Source organism: Hippocampus comes, unplaced genomic scaffold (assembly GCF_001891065.2).
Source record: "Hippocampus comes isolate QL1 unplaced genomic scaffold, H_comes_QL1_v1.1 scaffold14, whole genome shotgun sequence".
In the NCBI taxonomy this organism is placed as follows: Eukaryota; Metazoa; Chordata; class Actinopteri; order Syngnathiformes; family Syngnathidae; genus Hippocampus; species Hippocampus comes.
This window is the reverse complement of record NW_017805839.1, coordinates 792,582-811,746: the sequence shown is the minus strand read 5'-3', so window position 1 is coordinate 811,746 and position 19,165 is coordinate 792,582. Positions and strand designations below refer to the sequence as shown.

Genomic DNA, 19,165 nt, shown 5'->3' with positions numbered 1-19,165 from the left:
CGCCCCTCCCCTTCTACACACCAGCACCACCACCACCACCACCACCACCACCACACCCGTATCTTCAGATTCAGAATGGCTGTGTACTGTGTTCTGGGCTTGTTAATTCCGCTCGGTGAGAGAATTATTTTTAGAGACTTGGTGTGCTGGAAAAGGCTTTTAAAGTCACAAGTATTACTCATTCTGCTTGAGATTCTCTTATATACATTGAAAAGTTCTAAAAGTTTCTTGAGTGTTAAGACACTGTACTTTTTCTGCACTTTTTATTGTCACAGCAACGATCCACGCTGATGCGGAATTAGTTAAAAGTACAACCGTACGGGTAATAGGATCTGCTTTTGTATGCGTGCAGGAGACACAGCAGTACACGACTTAAGTATAACGTTGACTTCGGCAAAAGTGCTGCTTCAATTTAACCTGAATGTTGATGGCTGTGTAATTCACAGCTCTAATTACGTCTGACTTCAGTCGCATAAAGGAGAACACATAAGGTCGTGTGTTTGTTGTGCTTCTGTTGATCAAAGCCAGATGCAGATGGCGACTGAAATGGCAACCAGTGATTTTCAGATACGGGTATGCGCTACACCTTATGGTGATTAGCTAAGTTGTTGCGGGGAAATAAAAGGTGCTCGCATTAAAAAAAAAAAAAAAATGTCCACAGATAATCGAAAGAAATCATTTCCATGAAAGCTCGTTTCATTGTCCATTCATCCATTTTCTGATCCGCTTATCCTCACAAGGGTGGTGGGGCGTGCCGGAGCCGATGCCAGCTGTCTTCGGGTTGCCAGCCGATCGCAGGGCACACATAGATTACCATTACACCAAGGGACAATTTCGAGTGTTCCATTAACCTGCCATGCATGTTTTTTGGAATGTGGGAGGAAACTCGAGTACCCGGAGAAAACCCACGCAGGCACGGGGAGAACATGCAAACTCCACACAGGGCGGCCGGAGCTGGAATTGAACCCGGTACTTCTGCACTGTGAGGTCTCTGCGCTAACCACTGGACCACCTGGCCGCCCTCGTTTGCATTGTAATTCATGTAAAAATGTATTACAGGCTGAATATAACGTGATAAAAAAATACACAGCAAAACTGTAACATGGCAGCTGGTATATGCATTTTAAACGACTTTGTTGAATAATTTAATTCGGCACGTACGTCACCTTTTTTTGTACCGTGCACATGCCGTTAAAAGTTTAATTAGTTTGCAAAATAATAAGTCCTATGACAGTGGACTTAAGTGATGTCTGTGGAAATAAACATAAATCGCTCTCTCTCTCTGTCTGTCTCTCTATTTCGCTCTCTGTACCCAACCCCCCTCGCAAACAGATGTTTATGCGGAGATTATGGATTGTCCATCAATCAAACCCAAACCCGAGCTTGTACGTCTGTCATTCGGCCGCCCTCCCGTCTCACCTGTGACTCGATGAATTAGTTGCCAGCAGTGTGGGGCGCGATTAGCGGCGTGTAAATATTTTCCTTGGACATCCTAAGTTAGCATGACTTCCACCATTTGGCTTCGTTAGCTTTGAGCCACTCAGCTTTGTCGACAATTGCGAGGGATGACCTAGTTGTGGGCCTCGCTAACTGCGCGATACTTTTTTCCCCATCTTCTACTTTCTCACTCGCTACCACTCCACCCACATTTCCTCTCCCACCGAATCCCTATTATGTATTGTCTCTCTCAGTTTAGGGTATCACCTTCATCCTTTTAGGCCACCGACTTTGGTCTTCCCCTCTTGTCCCTTTACGTGTGCATTCTTTCGGTCCTAATTTATCTCTCTTCCACATCCTATTATTACGCTCTCCATTCCTTTTCATTACTCTCTGGCTGCACCACGTGTCATGCAGGGAAACATCGCGAGCAGCGGTCCCCGCTGAACAATTATCATGCAAAGCAATCCAAATAGAGATGTTTGCCGAAAACAACATGTGTGTAATTACTGCTTAATGAGGCCCTTGTCTCAGGCAGAATGCCCAATTAGACTGCCGGGGAGCGAGCGATGCCAAGGCCCTGTGAAGAAAGAGAGGAGAGAAGAGAAGTACAGGCAGGCTGCAACTGCGACGAGAGGTTGGAGACGGCGAGAGCACGAGAGGAAAAAAGGGAGGGGGGTGGGGGGGCGGAGGCAAATGGAAGAGCAGTGAATGAGAAGATGATTTCTGCTGTAAATGTGGAGTAATGGCAGAGCTGATAGCATTGAGTCCGGGATAAATTGGCATTTAAAGTAAGAGAGCGAGGCAGTGCATAGGAGAGCTGAAACGGGGTGGGGGTGCTTTATGTCGCAAGATAGGAGCAGCCATGTCGAAGCACAAAATGGCCGACCTTTCTGGGTTGCATTTCGTCTTTCGGAGGGGTCGTCTCTTTTTCATGTTGAATGTTATTTATTCTTATTTGCGACAGGTCACCGATGGGGCAATGGTACTTTCGCATACTGTGGCGCAGGCAGAAGCTGTGTTAAGTTCCCACTTAGCGATGATGTGAATGTTGAGAATGATTGGCTCCCCTTCAATGATGTTCTTTGCTCTTCTTTTAATGAAGAGATGTTCTCTTGAAAATCCACACTGTTCGATTAAAGGTATGGTGTTTAGGTAAAGTAAGCGCATGGCGGTTGTTGCCCATGCTGTAGTCATTGATCCAGCATATTTGCGATCGGGTGATTTGTCTCCTTCGGGTATCCTGAGCAGAAAGATGGCGGCGGCACGTTATCCTCCTGTATGGTGCGGTGCGACCCATGTCATTTAATTAGCGATTACTAGACCTACGATTATATGAAAAAAAAAATGTATATACAGTATTTATTTTTGCATGTTATCATAATTCAGAGTGGATTTTTAAAAATGAATGAACAATGAAAAATCTCACATTTCTACACACTGTCCCTTTAAGGCGCCATTATTAGTTCATTAGGAAAACCTTGCCGTTTAACTGTTGTCTTTGAGTCAGCCATTTATTTCATCAGTTCCTAAATAGTCCAAGAGAAATCCCGTAAGTTGTTTTCCTGATTATGAATCAGCTTTTCGGATTCAATTTTAATGTAAAATATCAGTCGTTCATGAAAAGCTAGGACACACACGCATTGACTGAAGGAATCTGCTACTGTTACTCTATCTTGAATTTTGTGACGCTCTTTGACAAGACGGACTTCAACTTGTCTTCTCCCTTGGGTCCATCTGCCTTGCAAGGTTAATATGAAAGTGGTTTTCAAATTAATCTGCGCACCCCAACTCCACGCTCTGTGCTTCATTAAGCAAATTTGATCTTTCTCCGACGCATCAAGTAAATGAGTCAGCATCTCATTTGAAGTAAGTGTGTAGCTTTCCCTGTGCAGAGTTTTATCTTTCCCTGCGCGTATAATTGAATGCCTTGTTTCAAATAAAATAAAATACAACACTCATGTAGCAATGTATTCATTTGAGCTCTAGTTGTGATAACAGGTAAGAATGGAAAGGTGTACATCTATTGAGGCATTGTTGTGATGTTAATGGATGCGTGAGCTGCTTTTTTTTCCATACTGCCATTCGCTAAGTGCTAAGTTGAATAGGACCCATTCATTTGTGGAAGCTCATTCAAACAATATAACAGCGTAAGTCATTATTTCCGTTATTATTCCTTGTGTGTGGGCATTTGCAGTCAAATGCAAGCAGAACTTTGACTTACCCGATGTGTGAGTTTTTCGAGATACCAGCGATCTCTCCACCAATATTCAACTTTAACTCAGAAGGAAAAATTTGAAGGATGAGCGCTCGATGGTGGCAGCGACCTTTCATAAGAGAGCCCAAAGATTTCGTACAAGCAGTTTATTGCCACTCCCAGTTGATGTTTACTGTCAAACTAAACATCAAACAAATAGAATTATACATTGTGTATTTAAAACAGCCACGTAGCTTTGCCTTAGGAAAGTCTGCTAGCTGAATGCTAATACATCATGAAAGGAAATGCCATAGATCGGGAAACAAATAGCTTCGATGTTGCTGTGCTGTAAGCCTTTATGCATCTGATATTTGGACACCAACGGTGCAGCAGCACATGTAGACAGACAGTCTCTGTCACAGTCACTGAATTGTTTTGCGATGAACAACTAATATTACTGAAGCCTACACATTCACTTAGTTGTGAACGTCGTGTATTATGTGTGTCTATATTATACTGCCCCGGGTTACCAAGAGTCACTCACTCACCAGCAGAACCTGCCCGATGTATTGATCATGATAAGCACACTTTTTAAAAATGTTTTATCCTTTTATTAAATACAGTACTCTGTAAAGTGCTTTCTTCTGATCACAAACACAAAACAAAAGTTCCATTCATTACAGAGGGTAAAGGTGGGATATTGAGATCTGAATGTTTGGAATTCAAACTTGGTCACGAAAACCAAATTAAAGTGGTAAGTCAAGGCACCACTGAATAATGTTTCTTACAGTCTTGTAAATCCCCATAATGGCTGCTACGCTCGGCATCGTTAACCAAGCAGTGTCCAATAACAGCCATTCATTTTTCTATTTCTCCTCTCATATGCTCGTTTATTGTACCTGCATTTCTCATATCAACAAGATGATTAGATATAATATGGTCTATTAGTCAAGTTAACGTGTTGATACTTGAAATGATGATTTCATCTGTGTGTGTTTGCAACTGCCTGTTTGCACCTCATCAGCCCGGAGGTTTTATATCATCCTGAAATTTTTATAAGAATGTTCCAATTGATAGTTGGTTCCAAAACAAATGACATATTTAAAATGTTCCGGAACAGTCATCTGCTGTTAAATCAAGTTGAAGAAAGATCTGATCCAGATTGCACATGTACCCCAGAAATTTTAATGCAGATGTTCATATTAGGTTGAAATGTATGTGTAGTGTGTGTAGGATTATTTTACATAGAATTTGAAAGAAAGTGCGGGAAAAAAAAACCCTTTAATTCTTTTAAATCCAAGCGTGGTGATTTTGCAGATGACAAATGTTTATACGTTGACGAAGGTCTGCACTCTTGTTGGTCATTTTTTTCACCGGGTATGTCATATCCTATTTCTTGTTCTCTCTTACCCAGCATAGTTTACTTTGTCTTCAAGGGTACTTTTTTTTTTCTTTTTGTGCGTGTGCACAAAGACAGACACCCGAATAAAAAAGGGCTCCCAGTAGCTTTACATCTGAGGAATCTGGTGTGGAACGCTGTCGAGTTTGATCATGTTGTCTCTGCTGTCTGGCTTCTGTGCAGTGATATTACAAAGAGTGACCTCAGTCAGCAAACAAAAAGAGGGCTTCATTTGACACATTGAGTTGGTGTGTGTGTGCGTGTGTGTGTGCGTGCACGCACGATTGTTATTATCCAGCCCAGTCAAGGTTTGTTCCATTTGCTGCATGCGCGCTATGAAAAAGTGTGATGCCTTTGGAAGCCAAGGGCGTTTCACAATACGTCTCCTCTTAACAGGGTAGCACTTTCTCCGTCACCTTGACACTGCACCTGTTCACTTACCGAGCTGTTTGTGGGGAGGAATCTTATTTTCTCCTGAGCTAAAAACAGAATGCGAGTTGTTGTTTTCCCTCTTTGTCACAGCTGATCTTTGCTTGGGAATTCCTCTGGGATTAATCCTTCCCCGCATACTTGACATCAGAGCCAGCGTGTTGCATGTAGCACTCAAGAGGTGGCCCCGGATGGTTTCCCGACACTCTCGGCGGCGGGGGGGTCAGGGGTCACTGTTTGAGTCCTAACCCCCGTCAGACAATGTTTTGGCACCTGCAGCAAGTGATCTTTCAATGCCTTGTTAGCTGGCTCTCGAAGACACGGCGCGTCGCCGCGGCGCGCTGATTCATTCACACTCCTACTCACACGCCGCAGAGCCCACAGGGAACGGCCTATCTTTCACCACTGAGCTCATGTAGCCTCATTACCGGCCCCGCTGATGAACAGTAATTACCGACAGTTTCATGCCACACATATAAGGTTTAACCAAAGTGACAAAGCCATTAGTCTCACACTTCGGGCCACCCATAAAGGGCTTCACCAGTGCGCGGCTCCTCCGTGGCGTATTTATTTATTTATACGTATTTGGACTGCCCGGTAACGTCTCCCCTGTGTTTCTTCCCGCAGTTTGATGGTGACAACATGTACATGAATGACAATAACCAAGAGTTTCGGTCACCAAATCAGGTAGGTGTGCCCAAATCATTCACTAGTTTTACCTTACGGGACACTATAGACCAGTGGTTCTTTAACCAACCCTACTAGTTCATGTCCACATCCACCGAGTGAAAAATAAATATATATTTTTTTTACAAATTCAAGATATTAAAAAAACGCATTTATTAAAAACAGAAAAATGTAAATACAATTTCAAGGGATAAATATACTTGGGTTTTTTTTTTTTTGTTTTTTTTTTTTGAACATCGTACTATCACGACAGTCACACGTTGACTACAAAGCGAACTAAATTTCTCACAGCACTGATTGGACAAGCAATGAAATGTGCTCCCCTGCAGCCAGTGATGGGCAAGCGGGTGTGTCATAACGAATTGACATCTTGAGTCGGGTGTGTGTTAACCTCCATGGCAGATGGCCCGTTGAACCCCTGAGACCGATTCACCGAACCCCTGGGGTTCGATTGAACCCAGGTTAAGAACCACTGCTATAGAAATTTAAAAAAACAGTGTCTACATTCATGTCTGTGTAATATTTTGTTTTAGTACTGCACAGAGCATTTGGCAGTAAATATTGGTAGAATGATTGCGTGCATGAAAAATTGTTTCCATGCATGTGGATCTGCTGTAAAAAATTCCATCAGAAAGTACGTTAACGTTTTGTGAGAATGTTGCCAAAATAAGGGCAGTAGTTGTAGTCGTACCCGACTTGTTCAAATGTTTTCATAATGGTCCATACAGTGCATTCATAAAACCTGCTCGGAGTCACATTTAAGATGGATTCCATCCCAGATGACTTTGGGCATTCACGCTTGCATTCACAGCTCTAGGCTAGTGAGAGACTTCAATTAAATGAACTTGCACGTCTTGTGGGGGGGACAGGAGTAACTTTGGAGAAAACACACTCAAGCACAGAGAAAAGCATGCAAACTCCCCCAAAAAAGTCTGAGCTGAGATTCAAATTCAGAACCTTTGGCTGCGAGACAGATGCACCAACTCATGCTGCCAATGAAATAATCAGTTTTTGTTTGTTTCTGGAAATAGCATTGGTCAGATTTTCCATCATTACTTTTCCCAAATTAAACCTGTGCCCTAATACATTTGCTTTACTAAATAAACAAACTCTGATTTATTATTATTATTATTAAGCTGTTCGTTGTGGTTGTGATTCACTCGCTATGGAAAAAAGGATTTGGATGCAAAGCTCTGCGCTGAAAGCTTTCTGTCCGTCAGAGTTGTTTATGTGTACTGCTGTTGTGATTGCAAGGATGGTACGATTCTTCCATCTGGTTTAATTTGGGACATCAAAATGTGTTGTCTGTTAGGTCGCGTTCAGAGTTTGCAGGGCTCAAACGTCTCCGGATTTGCGGTAGCAATCATAGTTGATCGATTTTAGTCTTAATCCAAGAAAATGTGGGCTGATGAAGGTTTATTGCCTCCAAATAAATATTATATGGGCATCTTTTAATGTACAGCACTTGCACCAGTCTTAAAAATATCACAACCTACTTGTCTGAATAAAAATGGATGAGACGCTGAACACCTATCCCACTATTCCAGACTCACACCTGTAAACATTCTGGTGTGGACCAAGCAGTGCAGACCACTTACCAAGAGCAAAATTCGTACCGTATTTTCCGCATTATAAAGCGCTTCAGAGTATAAGGTGCACCTTCAATGAATGGCCTATTTTAAAACTGTTTTCATGTATAGGGCACACCGCATTATAAGGCGCACAGTATAGAGGCTGCAATAATGGCTGCAGTTGCATTATACATCCACTAGCTAAAGTGAATACAATACAATGCAATACTGCTTTATTTATATAGAACTTTTACAACCGCTGCAGCTGTAACAAAGCGCTTCACAGAACATTTAAAATACTATGTCCAAGAAATCAAAATATTGATCCATAAATATACTGTAAAGCGCAGTGGATTATAAAGCGCACTGTCGGCTTTTGAGAAAATTGAAAGCTTTTAGGTGTGCCTTATAGTGTGTAAAATACGGTCCATTTCAATAACTAACAATTAAATATAAGTAGATTTATCCATCCATCCATTCATTTTCTGATCCGCTCCATCTTCATAAGGGTCGCCGGGGGTGCTGGACCCCACGCCAGCTGTCTTGGGGCAGTAGGTGGAGGACACCCTGAACCGGTTGCCAGCTAATCGCAGGGCACACACATTCGAACAACCATCCGCGCTCACACTCACACCTAGGGACAATTTAGAGTGCTCCATTAACCTGCCATGCATGTTTTTGGAATGTGGGAGGAAAACAGAGCACCCGAAGAAAACCCACACAGGCCTGGGGAAAACATGCAAACTTCACACAGGGAAGCCAGAGTCGGAATCGAACCATGCACCGCTGTGAGGTTGACGTGCTAGCCATTGGACCACCGGGCCGCCCATAAGTAGATTTATGATCGCCATATTTGGTTGTTTTGAACGTCACTCGCTCAAAGGGATACTTAACTTTTTCCTGTTTTCACCATTATGTAGATTGCCACAAACCACAAAATGTATGCCAGTGACAGATTATGTATATATGGATTACAGCATCAGCAATGCTATCGCCGTGTGAGTCAACAGGTCACTCACAGCTTATGGCAGCCACATCACACGGCTCGCAGCGTCGCTGATGCACTGCTTGTTATGGATGCACAGTCATGGTCACAGTCGGGGAGGTACACACAGGCGCGGCGTTGAGTGCTCCCAGCTGCTGTGCGGGTACACGCGGCTGGACATATGGCCAGTTGGGGAACATTGTGATTTGTTGATCCAGCAGTCAGAAAAGAGAGCGAAAACATGGAGAGGTGGACCCTCCTCGTCAATTAGCGCCTTGCTAAATAGCGTCACTGACGGGTCAAGACCATGGGGTGTACAGAAACACACACATAAACTTGTCACGTTCTGCGCCGTAATAGAGAGTGACATATTCTTTGTTCCTAATTCATTCAGGTTGTTTTTTTATTCATGTGCTTGCTCCATCAGTACCTCAGTAGCTCTACTTACGAACGTCTCTTCATATGAAATTTTCAAGTTACGAAACGCCTCAACAGCAATATAGTGCCTCTTGTTCCGAAAGAAATTTCAAGATAAGAAAGGTAAAAATACAGGATGGGCCACGACTCGCAGCTGCGAGTTTCCTGAATGCAACATTCTTATAGCTGCTCTGCCATTGACTATTCCCGAGCATCATCCTGGCATCCCATTAGCTAGGAGGGACCTCTACAGTATGTGTCTATGTGTGTAGATAGATAAATAGATATGTGTCGATGCAGCGTCCTTGTCATTCGCCCCCTTAGGCCATGAGGCGCTCCGATCGTTTTACGAGGTAGTTGTGAATAACCCAGAAAAAGTATTTGCCTTGGACATTTTCTAAGGATCGTTCAAAGCTGACAAAAGCAAACATCCTTGGATCAGTTCTTTACAAAACGCCAAGCAAAAACCACTTCTGAGAGAGAAAATGAATGAAAGAGGGCAACCCCCCCCCCCCCGATGAGGACACAGTTAAAAGTTAAATGACCATCATTTTTATTCTTTATTCTTTGTTTTTTACACTATACACAACTCTCATTTTTTGTGCAATAATCTAATTGAAAAACATGTATTTGTTACGGATTTTGATGCATTTTTATGCTTTATAAAACATTTATGTCTGAATTTTGGGGGGCCTGGAACGGATTAGGACATTTACATGGAAAACACGCCTCTACTTCCAAATTTTTCTCGTTAAGAAATTTCCAGAACCAGTCAATTAGTTCTTCCCAAGACGAACACCAAAACAACATGCTCACAAAACAACGCCCACAAAAACAAAGAGAACTACTTGACGGATTTCACTTCTCACGGGTTCTTTTTGGAAGGTAACACCCCGTGATAAACAAGGGATTACTGGATCGTCATAAGGTTGTCTTACCTTTGATGTTAGGATTCCGCGACAATAATGAGAGGTCGAGAGGGAGCTTTAAAGCTTATTGTCTACTTATAGCTCTCATCACAGACCAGGGGTCCATTATTGTTAGCCACATTTGCTGGCCTGCCCTAATTATGTCACTTTACATGCATACACGTCTGCGCGCTAATTGGGATAAATGTCCGGCTTTGTACTTTCTCCACTGCGGCAGCCATGTGTCAATCACCGACTGCCTCGCAGGTCTGCCCTGTTGTGGCAACAAATAGCTTCTTAGTGGATAAAGCAATTTGGGCTTTTCAAAACATCTCAGCTGCAGTTGATGCTCTGTCAGTGATGTCAAAGAGAAGCTTACTCACCAGTCCCGAAACTCCTCACCATAAACACAAAGTTCACTCTCTGGCTTTAATTCCCAAAATCCTTTAATGCACCACAATCATTTGAAATGGGAAAGGAGGAGTGCGGGGGGTAAAGTGCGCATGGCTTTGCTGCAGTGTTGATAGTTTCAAATATTAAGCAATAACATGAAATGCTAGAACGATTAATAACTTGGCCTTCACTTGCACTAAGATCTATAAAGGAAGGATTTTTAAGCCGCCTGTCAGTCTTGTACCATGTTGTTGCTATTTATGCAGTAGCACAAGTTGTAACAACACTTAGCAACCAATCAAGTTGCATTGGTTGCTTGATTTAATTTTCTGTGCTCGAAATGTAGTTCACATTTAGACATTGTTAAAAAAAAAATCAATACTTGTAAACAAGCATAGGTTTTTAGAATTTGTGCATTGCAGCGGTAAACACGAAATTTAACGCTAACACACCTCTCGAGGTGGCCTGGCTGGTTAAATAATATGACTGGGGATTTATGGTTGCCATGCCGATGACAGACATGCGCTTCTCCGTTTTCCAGGCCAGTGTCCTGTCAAAATGATAACGAAATTATTTGGGGGTAAAATGACTTCATTGTTTCTGCACGCCTATTTGTCATTTTCACTGATTCGATTCAGAGGTTTGAATCGTGGATTTCAGCGCAATCGGTTATATGGCAGCACAGCATCAATGATTCATAGTAAAATTTCTGCAAAGATTCATTACAACGCAACTACATAAAAAAAAAAAAAAGCCTATTTTATTTGAACATCATGCACTGTTAGTAATCGGAGCCATTTGCTCTGCGTGTGACTCATTTGTTAATGGATGCGTAATTTTCATGCATTTTGCTTATTAAATACTTCTGGCTTTTGACTTTACATCCAACAAATCAGAGTCTCAAATATGGAATGATTTTCTGCATCAATTTGAAATGGGGGATTACCGTAACGTTAATTAAATCATTGTACACACAAGCACGTGTATATACATTTGGCTTTTATAACTTCTGCTGTGAAAAGGCTCCAGAGATGCAGTCCACTGAAAAAAAAAAATGGTGTGCTGAATTTAATCCATTTTATTTTGTCAAATGACTGCACGCAAAGGAATCATCTGGATTTGGATCCATTTATTAAGTAGATGCATAGTCTCTCGTCCCTTAATAGAATTTTTAACTGTAGATTCAGGAGCATATAGGAGCCTTAACCATGATGCATGCCTAAGTGAAAAAAAGGTGCATGGAGCCAGAACAGAGAGTCCATTGTTTGCATCGTCCACAGTATACACAGTGAAGTAGCAGTTCGACACAGCCAGGAGATTGCATTACACATAACATCTCTGCACTCTTAAAAAGAGAGAACCGCTAATCAGAAACAGCTTTAAAGGGGGGGGGGGGGTTACTGTCTGCTTAGAGGCAATCACTTCATTCAAACAAGATGTTTTCAAGGTTCTGACCACTGTACACTTTCTGTAGGCTTGTGATGCTTTTCCGTGTGTCTCCTTCATCTCACAGTGTCAAACCTTGGACAGCTTATTCTATATATCTGTCCAAAACCATTAAAAAAATGAATGATTCTTTTCTGTTATCTTGGCTGACTGATTCATGCGTCCAGACGACATCACATATTTGGTTTTAACCTACTTTATTCAGTCATACAGCTGATTGTCCCTTGCTTGGTAAAACAAGACAATCATCATTTTTACAAGGAATTAGGAAAAGAAACATTGTGCCTCTTATTACCGGTAAGTCGTGGAACAGTGCACAGAAATAACGATTGAAACTGTCCGAGCTGCGAGAATAATGTTTAGTGCTCTTCTTGTGGCAACTGAAAATTGTCTGTCACTTGTGAGCAGAAGAGAACGCCCCCTCCCCGGTCTCCCCCTCCCTCTGCGTGCCACTGAAAAGCATCTCACTTTATTCTGATTAGCACGCATGTGTCAAATAATGCTGATTGCGGTGTATATTTTTCGAGCGGGGGGTAATCGCAGCATGACAGGGCTCGCCGCCAAACCAAAATGGCTACCTTCAACACCGACCAGACATTTTCTAATTTGGTTCAATGGACAATAAGAGTCTTTTGGATTCATATCAGGACTGATCTGTTGGCGAATGTGTGTGTGTGCGTATGTATTTTAGAAAGTTTTGGCTGGTTTCTCCTCACTCTGTAATTAGCCTGCATGCATGTACATCCAGTTTATTTTAGATAGTGATGTGAAAATGAAAGGCAACAAAAGGAGGATTTGGACAAGCAGCTGTGTAGAAAAGTATATTTTAAGATAAAAGGAGTTTGTGTGTGTGTGTGTTTGTGTGTGTGTGTGTGTGTGTGTGTGTCCCTCGCTCTTTTTAGACCTGTTGCTTTGTGTCCATTTGAAGCAGACCAAGGGGCCACTGGTCTAAGTTTCTTCCTGTAAATTCTGCTCACAGGTGTCTTGCTGTGCCCGATGTCTTTATTGATTTGGCCGACTGCGATAGAAGAGTGCCTAATTTTGTGTATTGTAATAGAAAGCTCTTTAGTTGGTCTCATGTTCCCGCTGATTCTGTTCCTTTTTCATTTTGCTCTTGTTTATTTTGGTGTTTTTAGACTTAGGTACTGCCAGTAGTCTGTCACGGGTCGGGATGGGTACCGAGCCCCGCTCCTAAACTGACCCTGGGGCTGATTTTTTTAAAACGGAAAAATTGCTAACCTCCATCATTAACGGTTCTGTTAACAGTCTTGGAAAAAAAATGTTCAATTTAATTTTGGATTGATTTGGGCGATATGAATGTTATTTTTCAACTTCTATCACTCTGACGTTGTTTCCAGCACACAATAAAATGAATGTTCGTCTAAGGTGCGTGTTCACATTCGGATGTTTTAATGGCGTACACTTATACAGCGCAAGCTGGCGTCATTTACATTTGGTTAGCTCTGTTGCTACGAACGGAGCAGCTGAGCGTTTCACTCAAGGCATGATCGATTTACACTAAATGCAATCGCTACACGAACACACTTTAGTTAATCTACGTTTGAGTGGTTATGCCTGCAGATTGGAGAGGGATGGAGGGATGACATCGACTACATCATCCACAAGGGGAGATCTTGCAGTTTATCTGTCAATGTCATGGATTGACCCCAGCGAGTCTATTTCTCTTTCCGCAATGTCAAGCTTGGCGTACTCGGGCATACTGCGCTCCGACCGCCCAGATGTCAATGCAAATAAGGGATGCCGCTATGACTGGCTGGGAAAAGACGACTTCAATCGCACAACGTCGCAAACTAGAGGTGCCGAGGACTAAGCAGAACCTCAGAGGGGATTTAGCCTTTTCTGTTGCTGGTCCTTCCCTCTGGAATGACTCTCCGTTACATGTTAGACCAGCGCCCCTCTCTGTCCATTTTTAAAAGTCATTTGAAGACAGATCTTTATATTCTTTAGTTTTTGACCCAACCGGAGATTGACACACTTCAAACTTTCTGCATTGTCTGCTCATCCCGCCTTAATAGCCCCAATGTTATTAGTTTGTACTTACAGAAAGTTATTGCGGGCATGCTGCAAGCTTATTTACACAAATCTGCTTATTCTGTAAATTAAAGGGCGTGTTTTCAGGGTCCACTTATCGATCGTCATTACAATGCACAGAACGTATTGAATCTCATTTTCTGAAATGTGGATGTTCCACTTTGGTTCTGAGATGCTGTTTTTCCTCCTGGAAATCTTTGATATGGCAGACGGTTTCTTCCGCAGGGAAAGCGTTTTAGATGCTTCTCCTCATATGATTTGCACGTTCTGGTGAGGTGGGTTGGAAGGAAGATCATTTCTTATTTTGAAGGTTCTCAAAACGAGAAGAGACCGTTTCTGGTTTTAATTCCGCCCTGGCTGACTTGTCAGGTCGAGTCAACCAATCTAAACTTTTTCCATTCAAACTATTTGACATGATTATTGTGCCTTCCATGACTTGATACCCAAATGTGGTTTGGCCTGTAAGAACAGTTGATGTCAGCCTTTAACCCCCACTATCGCCACCACCTCCTCCTTCTCGCTATCCCTCTCTGAGTCACCTCAGTACACACTGGCACCACACACCCCGATGTAGGCGAAGGCTCGGTTAGTCAGTAGTGACTCACAGTGCACCATTATAGCCCCACTGCCACTCACTTCACCCTTATCAGTGAATCTGCTTGTCTCTCACCATCACAACGGGACCTTTAAGACAAAGGATGAGAAATACAAATCAATTGTCTGAAAACACCAACATACATTTCAATCCCTCTCTTTGAGGTCAAAGAGAGCCGTTGGCAAGGTCGGGAGAGTCTCATAATATATTCACATTTTAAGACTGAGTCTCGTCAAGTCAGGCTAAGCCCTGCAAAAAAAAAAAAAAAAAAGGCACGACTGTAAAATGGATATTTGAAAAAACAGTGCTGGAGGAACATCAGAGTCGCGTCGGCACAACATCCACGCCTATGCTTGGAGGGATTGTAAAGAGCTGTAGCCAGGGATCTGTAGTTCTTTATGTAGGTCAGCCCATGCCCGCCAATAAGTCCAATTACCGTCAGCCTCAGAAATAGAACAAGCAGCAACCTTTGCTCTGCTTTCATGAGCATGAAATGGATGCAGGATTTGATGCAGGGATGGCACATAGTGGGGGGGGGGGGAAATAAAATAAAATACAATTGCCAACGTGTGTAGAACGGTCATATTAGGGAGTTGAGCGTGAACGGTAGATCGAGGAGGAATACGGCGACTGATAGTGAGATTTCATGAAAGAAGTGAAAGAACATCAAAATGACCTCACAGTTCTGCTCTTTTCGGCACGCTGCTTGAAATGCGTCTTCCCTGCACAACGGCGGCTCTCCCTCCCAAAAAGCAGCAACTTATCAGCACCAAGAGAGCACTCAATGATTCATACACTCTTTTAACCGAACTTGAATCCTTGCCTCTATTTCGGTCCCAGCATCTCGCTGTAAATGCAGCGCGATGGAGCGAAGGGATTTAGCGGGACAAAGTAGTTTGATATTTAGATTGGTTTTCTGCATGTAGTTCCCCCCCCCCCCTCACTCACGCTCACACACACTCTCTCTCTCTCTCTCTCTCTCTCTCTCTCACTCCCCTTGTGATCTTTCTCATCACATGGAGACCAAGGTCATGGCTGATTGAAATATAATAGAAGTGTAGACATCTGGCCTAATACTGTGGGAAGTTAAATCTATTTTAATGGCCCCTGCCGCAGTGGATTCTCTCTGATGCACTCTTGCGCTTGGCTGACAGTAAATCACAATGTTCTCTTATTACCCTGACTGGAATGAGGGCATAGAGAAAGAACAATGAGGGATCCACATCATTTGTTTTCACCCCTCCCTTGCTTTTTTTCCTCTCCCCTCCGACCCCCTCCCCTTCTGCTGTCTCCGCTCGGTGTGCGAGTCATGAAGCAAGGGGCGAAAAGGGTGACATCATGAAAATAAAAATAAAGGCGATTATACTCGAGCTATTGTGCCATATGTGATTACCAAGGCTTCGGCTGTGTGCGCCCGCGGGAGATGAACCACTGAGAAACATGCCCCCCCCCCCCACACTCACACTCACACACACACACACACACATACATATATATTTTTTCAAAGAAGAAGAATAGGAAATGTGTTGGAGACCTTTCTGTTCCAAGTGTAAAGATGACAGATGTTTTGTTGAACCATTCAACTTCAACTCCTTGAATTACAACAGCGATAAAAAAAAAAAAAAAAAAGAGAGATGAATGTGTAGAAAACTGCTCTTTTCTAGACCTTTTCAAAATACAGTACATCCTCCACCGCCGTGTTCAAGTCCAGCTCAGGTCAACCCGCATCTGCAATTGAAAGTCGGGTCTTTCTTAAATGAGATCCATTTTGATGTGACATTTGAGAGAATTACCAGCGCGGGCGTGAAGCAGGGGAGAGGTTAGCTTACCGTCTCGCCATTTGCTGAAGCTTTCTGTAGCCTACCCGTCCATGAGTGACAGACACGAACTATGTCCCCGCCGTACTCGCGGAACACCCGGACTCGCACACTTCACTTATCCCAATTCTGTCCCGCTGTCAGTCAACCAGGTGCGATTTCATTCTTTTCGATCACACTGTTTGCTCCTGTTGATACAAATGAACTCCCTCGTCTTTTTCAAAAAGACGGGTCGGGCAGGCTTTTTCGGTCACTCCTCATCCGTTGTAGCCGATGATGAGCCTGATTTCTTGCCTTTTTGCACGCCGCAAGGTTGCCTTGAAAGGTGAAAATCTGAAATTCCCCCATAAGATTTTTTAAAGGTTTTTTGTTGCCACGTGTCTATCTCGCATGCACAAACTGGACGCGAGGATCTTTATGTATGCATGGCCAGCTGTTGTTTGTCGCCAAAACCATGCTGCACTGTCATTTTATTCACAGAGCAGCATATGGCTGAATGACTTTCCATAGGACATTGTATACTCATTCAAAGTTATTTAGTTTTACAAGTCCTTTTTTTTTTTTCCTCAGCTATTTTCATCACGTTTCTAGTGTGCGTCTTATTACATCAAACGGTCCCTTGAGGAATTTGAAAACTTCACATTTGCAGTCTCTGGATGATTTGCCCTTGCCATTAACCGTGCCAGGCTCTTGAGTGTTTTCAGTCATATTTTGTTTTCCTTTCTTTAACGAACATATCATTACCAGATGAGCAGTCTATCATCAAAAGCCACAAATGAGTCCATCAAGAGACCTGTGACCCACCCAGATGTTGAAAAATTTCTCTCAACCACCACAATACTGACACATCTATTGCCACTGAAGACAAGTTCATTATTTCATACAACCGATGTAAAATGTGAGCAGTTTGAAAGTACAGTTTTTATTTTAGAACACAAAGACGTATGACAATGAAAGATGTTTACAAAAGCCAACTTATGTCCTTCGCCATCCCTAGCAATTTTCATAAAGTGAATTGCGCAGTGCTAAAAATATCACACACAATGGCATACATAACACATCCTTCAAAAATGAAGACTATTGTTCATGTCTCGGTTGAAAAGAGAATTTCACTCACTAAATGTACTCACATAAAAGCATAGTCACATAATCATAAAAAGAGATCTTTTTTTTTTAAGTTCCAAATGTGTTGGAATGGAAGAGATGATGATATACCAAATGAGCATAATCCGTGCAGGGAATGGAGGAATGGATGTTCTCTTGCACTCATTTAAGCAGAAAGGTTGATGCACTCCCCAAAACTGACCTGGGCAATTAAAACATGAAGGTACAAAAAGGCTCAATTTATTTTCAGGTGTCATTTTTATTTATTTATTTATTTATTTTTATACTGCTTCACAAAAAATTGACAAAGCGCAAACACAAAGAGAATGTTCCAAACTGCATCCTTTGACCACAATTACATCCCCCCCCCCCCGACAATTTCTTTGATAGCAAACACCATCGCATAAGAACAAATAATAATGACCAATGATTTTAAATCACGTTGGCTGGCTCTTTCGAGAATCAAATTCATACCCTTGTCTGAAAAAAAAAAAAGACACATTTGCTCACATTTCACCTCTGGAGGGGGTGTGTGTGAAGGTTTGAAGGAGAGGGCTGAATCAACATTTGGGTGTTTTATTCTGACCCCTCTTTGATCCACTCTCCTTCATGTCCTGAAATACCCTATATTTATGAATTATTTATCTTACATTTGAAAATATTAAACATAAAATGTCCTTGTTCCGTGGCTTATCTCCAAGGGCATCGTAAGAAGCCATAAAGATGGGGAAAAGAACCCCGATTGAATAGCCTCTGACAGCATTTAAACCAGACAAATTGCAAATGTCAACACTTATGTTTTATCACTTGTATTGTATTATATATATAATATATACACACACACACACACACACACACACACACACACGCGCGCACGCGCACACGCACACACACACACATAAAAACTGTTTCGTGTTGCCTTGCCTGTGCTTAAATACAATACTTTTATTTTACGCATATCATTGGGTCAGTTTTGAGCAAACTGAACATTTTATTTCATGTTCACTCATCAAAAAAAGGACATATATGCACGCAGTGCTCTCTCTCTCTCTCTCTCTCTCTCTCTCTCTCTCTCTCTCTCTCTCGCTCTCTCTCTCTCGCACACACATACACACACACACACACACACACACACATAGTTCAAACCATGTCTCGAGTTATTTCTACCTCAATAATTCAATCCTTATCTGTACTCTCCTCACAAGAACAATGACAGCTTTTATGTTTACATTTTTTTCCCTCCAGGTTATTCTTGTGGTAGGCAGCCACTAACAAAAGCATAATTAGCTGATGATTGCATTTTGGAACCGCTGCATTCGCTGTATCCAAAGAGGTTTCTTGTGAACGCTCTTAAGGACAAACTTGTATGAATTATTAAGAATCCTATTCATTTCACTGGTTAGTTTTTCAATTTCGTGTTTGGTATTTTTCGTTCCGCCATGTTGGAGGTGGAGATTGGGATAAGCGACACTTGGAATGGAATGACTAGTCAAACAAATCATGGGTGGGGTTTTTCAGGTTTTTTTATTTTCTGTACGACTCTAATCAGTTAACATCAAATATGGGACACATTTTCCCACCTCCTTTGATGTGCGAAAATATGTGCTAAACATTTTCAGACATCTCTCACCACCTAACTGTGTTTTAGAACTTATGTTAGCTAAAAAGGTAACATAACCTAACATTAGCTTCATGTTTAGAAAACTGTTAGCATATATATATATATAT

At 42.2% G+C, this 19,165-nt stretch overlaps 1 protein-coding gene across 3 annotated transcripts in view; it reads left to right on the top strand.

Moving 5' to 3' along the window:
* Positions 1-19,165, top strand: part of LOC109526580 (TOX high mobility group box family member 2-like) — a 134,737-nt gene that overhangs the window by 79,766 nt on the left and 35,806 nt on the right. For all 3 annotated transcript variants that reach the window (XM_019887939.1, XM_019887938.1, XM_019887937.1), the window contains one exon: positions 6,090-6,149. In XM_019887939.1, the coding sequence (XP_019743498.1) occupies positions 6,105-6,149 (45 nt within the window). In that variant the 5' untranslated portion in view covers positions 6,090-6,104. The remainder of the gene's footprint in view (positions 1-6,089; positions 6,150-19,165) is intronic.